This window comes from Calliphora vicina, chromosome 3, assembly GCF_958450345.1.
Source record: "Calliphora vicina chromosome 3, idCalVici1.1, whole genome shotgun sequence".
Classification (NCBI taxonomy): Eukaryota; Metazoa; Arthropoda; class Insecta; order Diptera; family Calliphoridae; genus Calliphora; species Calliphora vicina.
Window position 1 is genome coordinate 19929950 of NC_088782.1, and position 4237 is coordinate 19934186.

The following is a 4237-nucleotide window of genomic DNA, read 5'->3' on the forward strand; positions in this document are numbered from 1 at the left end:
GACAATTACGTACACATTTCGATTCTTTTAAATTAAATTGTAAAAGTCATTATTTAATGGCAAAATTTTTGACAAAAACTGAAAAAATTGCATATTTTCCCCTTGTAAATGCACCTCAAAACTTCAGCGTTGTTGCGCCACCAGTTAACGTTATCCTATCATCCTAATATTTTACACAATGTGTTTCTACAATACATAGAACAATTCTAGAGGGGGGACGGCCTGTACCTAGAAAGTTTTTTTCGTCCATACAATCTTGGAGCACTCTAGTGGGGATGCATGTCCTCGAAGGGTGTTGGCCAGCTTCATTGATGGAATAGTAAATGCAGAAAAATATATTAAAATATTACAAGAAAATCTCCTACCATCTGTACCAAAACTAGCCGACTGTGGCGAATATATATTCCAACAAGATGGAGCATCTTCCCATACAGCAAAAACAACAAAAAAATGGATGCAAGAAAATGGAATAGAGGTCTTGGATTGGCCCTCGTCTAGCCCAGACCTCAACCCCATAGAAAATCTCTGGGCCATCATGAAAAGGAAGCTGCGAAATGACCCACAGCGTACTACTAGCGCATTGAAAGACAAAATCCAGGAAATATGGGACTTAATAACCCCTGAGGAGTGCAAAAATTTAATAGTAACAATGCCAAAACGAATAGATGCTGTTTTAAAAAGCAAGGGAGGCGTAACACAGTTTTAAATATCAAAAGTAACCACTGTACGAATTAATAGTGGTCAAATATTTTTTTATAAAAATAATGAATTTTAGCTTTAGTTTGTGTTTTTAAAATATTTACCTCAATATGTACAGATTTTTCTTTTTAAATTTAAAAATAATAAAACAACTTTTCAGAAAATATAACTTTTGATAATAATAAAATGATATTTTCTAAAATATGCAGTTTTGAATGATGAATTGTCAAAAAATTCATGGTGTATGAATTAATAGTGGTTAGGGCTCATATAAAGTAATTGAATGTTTGACTTTTTTTAGCAAAATAACGATTATTCGAACAATTGAACAATCTTCTTTTAGAAGCCTAACACAAATAATCTCAACTTTATGATAGATTTGATATTGAATTTTGTGTTGCTCATTGTAGGGTACAGTTAAGAAAGTAATTTGTACTTGACTTAAATAAAAATTGATAACAAAGAGATAATATTGATTCAATTCAAATCAATAAACTAAACCAATAATACAAATAAGTATAAAGAGACAATGAATGTACATATGCAGCCAATCATTGCAATTAAAAAGTAAATTAATGTTTTAATTTTATATATAAAAACCAGGCAAACATTTGGCAATATTTTCAATAAAGCCATCATTCAATTCAGTGTGTAGATAAGTTAAAGCCATAAAACATGGTGAGTTCCTCAATTCATATATAAAATATCTTGAAAAACAAACACTAATTCCAAAATGTATCTTTAAAGAAGAAACAAATTATTAACACGATTTTACTGCTGTTTGTAAGCAACTGCGTTAAAAGTGATGAACGGACCTATTTACCTCCTTTGGGAAATAAACTTAACAATGGTTATTTACCACCGGCCAATAATAACCCAGAACATTCAAGAAATCTCCAACCAACACAGATTATTAAAGGAGCTGTGAGTTATAAATACAATAAACCAGGAGTAATCGATGACCCTCTGCCCAAGAGAGTTGATTATGTGCAACCTTTAGGCTTAGATTTTGCAAGTGGCAAATATAAACCAATCTCTAAGGGGGCCTTAATATCGGGTTTATTTTTTAATGAAAATGTAGCGCAAATATTAAATAGAGAGACGGAAAATGAAACGCCTTTAAATAATGCTATATCTGGAAATGGAAAACCACAATTCCTAAATGCCAAGACATCAGAAACTTCTAATCTCTTTACACCCAAGCCGAAACTGGATAATGCTTTAAATTCTTTAAACTATAATAACTCGAAGGCGGAAAATACCAGACAAATAAATAAATTTGTGAGAAATCATCTTGAAGATGTGGTACCCATTAACTATTATGTGGAAAAAGTATTTAAATATAAATTATTTAACTACGATGATATGACTGAATTGAGTGACACCGAACCGGTGGTGATTTTTAAACCCGGCGATGATATACGTTTTACAGAAGACACTACCATTATAGACAACTATGAACATATGTTTCCTGTGGAAAAACTCAAAAAACCACAAAAATCCTCTCCTCTAATAGTTTCTACAACCACCTCCACTGCACCTGCTCCCATAATAACATATGATACTCATACAATTGAAGCTACCAAACACCAAATATCCAGTGAAGAAAAAAGTGAAAGTAACCGCACGGGTAATGGTTATATTTATGAGAAACCCAAAATAGCATTTACGTTTTAAGTTGTTGTCTAAGATTCATTATTTAGGACTCTTGTTTTTATAAATTTATGTTAATCATAATATTTAATCATTGTCGTCTAGAATTAAGTGAAGAATATGTATACATACATGTGTAGTATTTGTTTTGTTTTTTTTTTTAAATTAACTAAACAAAATTGTTTATTAATTCGATGTTAATTAGAGAATGTGATAAAACTGGTTGCAAACAGTTGAAGAAATTTTAAATGAAATGAACTATGTATATAAATATATCTTAAAATGTTAATACGTACAATATAATTGTGATACACATAGTGGAGTGGGCCTTAAAGTTTGTTAAGAGAACTTAAATATATATAATTATATGTATTCCCACAATATATTGATTTTGTCATTTCCGTTTCTAACACATCAAAATATTTGTCGCTACCCACTTTAGTATATATATTCTGGGTCCTCACAAGATTCGAAGACGATATAACTATGCCAATACAAATGTCCCCCGAATACTGTTTCAACCATAGAGAATTACTTATACATAGAGACGAGATACTCCGATTTGACAAACAAAAATGCAACAAATCATATGTTTCATACAACAACAAAATACATTGACTAACATGTATTTTGTTGTTGCAAGAGATAGGTTTTTGACAACAGACTTAGGTTCCTAAAGAGTTTTAATTCACATATTTATCACATATTGAACCATAGATCTATTATATTCTGTACTGATCTGTAACAAATGAATATGGTTCAGTTTCCCTTTTAATAGTAGCAGTTGATCATATGGTTTAACACAATACAATAAATAATACAATTTTTAAGTAAAAGGTAACTTTAAGTAATAGAAAAATGTACCCTTAAAGTTAACTTTTACTATTACGAACTTAAAGGCAAGTTGTAATAATGACCCTAAAACTATTAAAATTAACATGAAGTCTAGTTATGTGTTAACCAATAGTTATACTGACAGTTTTCATACAAACAAAATTTTAACCGACAGTATAACTATTAGTTAACACATAACCAGACTTCGTGTTAACTCTTTCAGCCACGCTTTTTTGTGTATAAGTTTAAAATCAAAACAATTGCATTTTTACTTTAATCGGTTAGTTTATTATAAAAAGTAAGAAAAAATTAATCAAAACATGAAAAATCACCCCATTCCAAGGTTTTTTGTTGAGTGAAGTGGTTAGTTTACTAACCACCGTGGCGGTTGGCATTAAAAATAATTATAATAAAAATTTTTGTTTCGTATAAATTTTTTTGAAATCGAATATTTTTGACTAAATTTTTTTGACCAAACAACCGAAATATCAAAGTAAAACTGAATTCGATAAATAATAAATACTCTGTGCTTTTTTTTATTGAATGAGTGAAAGTCTTTTAAAAAAACAGATTTTTACAATAATTTCAAATTATTATATTTATCTAACCAGAGCATCCTGACGGCAAAGTTTTGCAAAAAATCATAAACGAAGACTTCAAAAAATACAATTGTTTAGCAAAATGGCCAGCCATTCTTATATTATGAGAATCTAATACGTTTTCTCCAATGAACTTATAAATTGATCTGTCCATAGTAAAAGAAACGCTTTCTCAAACACTCTTAGATTTACCTCCTTTCCCCAATACAAACCCTTTATATCTTCATCACTGTAAAATCTATTTGCTGGAAGAAATCATTATTCCACACAAGCATGAACAAAATTTTGTATTATTTTGTAACTAAAAAAATATATATAATATAACACTGTGCGACAAATTGAGACTTTTTTAATTCTGAAAGGGCATGTTGAGTACATAATTTTTGTAGAATAAACTTATAGTCCAGCTGATCTGAATTTTTTTTTTACAGTTGGTCAAAGTTTACTAACTG

The 4237-nt window shown here is 29.8% G+C and overlaps 1 protein-coding gene across 1 annotated transcript; it reads left to right on the top strand.

Moving 5' to 3' along the window:
* Window positions 1–454: 454 nt before the first annotated feature.
* Window positions 455–2455, top strand: LOC135954163 (uncharacterized). Its single transcript, XM_065504236.1, has 2 exons — window positions 455–691; window positions 1447–2455. Exons 1-2 carry the CDS (start codon window positions 455–457, stop codon window positions 2374–2376), a joined length of 1167 nt encoding a protein of 388 aa, XP_065360308.1. The 3' UTR covers window positions 2377–2455.
* The last annotated feature ends 1782 nt before the right edge of the window (window positions 2456–4237 follow it).

Coding starts and splice junctions, on each gene's coding strand:
- LOC135954163 (XM_065504236.1), top strand. CDS start 455: ATGCAAGAAAATGGAATAGAGGTCTTGGATTGGCCCTCGTCTAGCCCA. Junction 692..1,446: donor TTTTAAAAAGCAAGGGAGGC/GTAACACAGTTT, acceptor GTATCTTTAAAG/AAGAAACAAATTATTAACAC.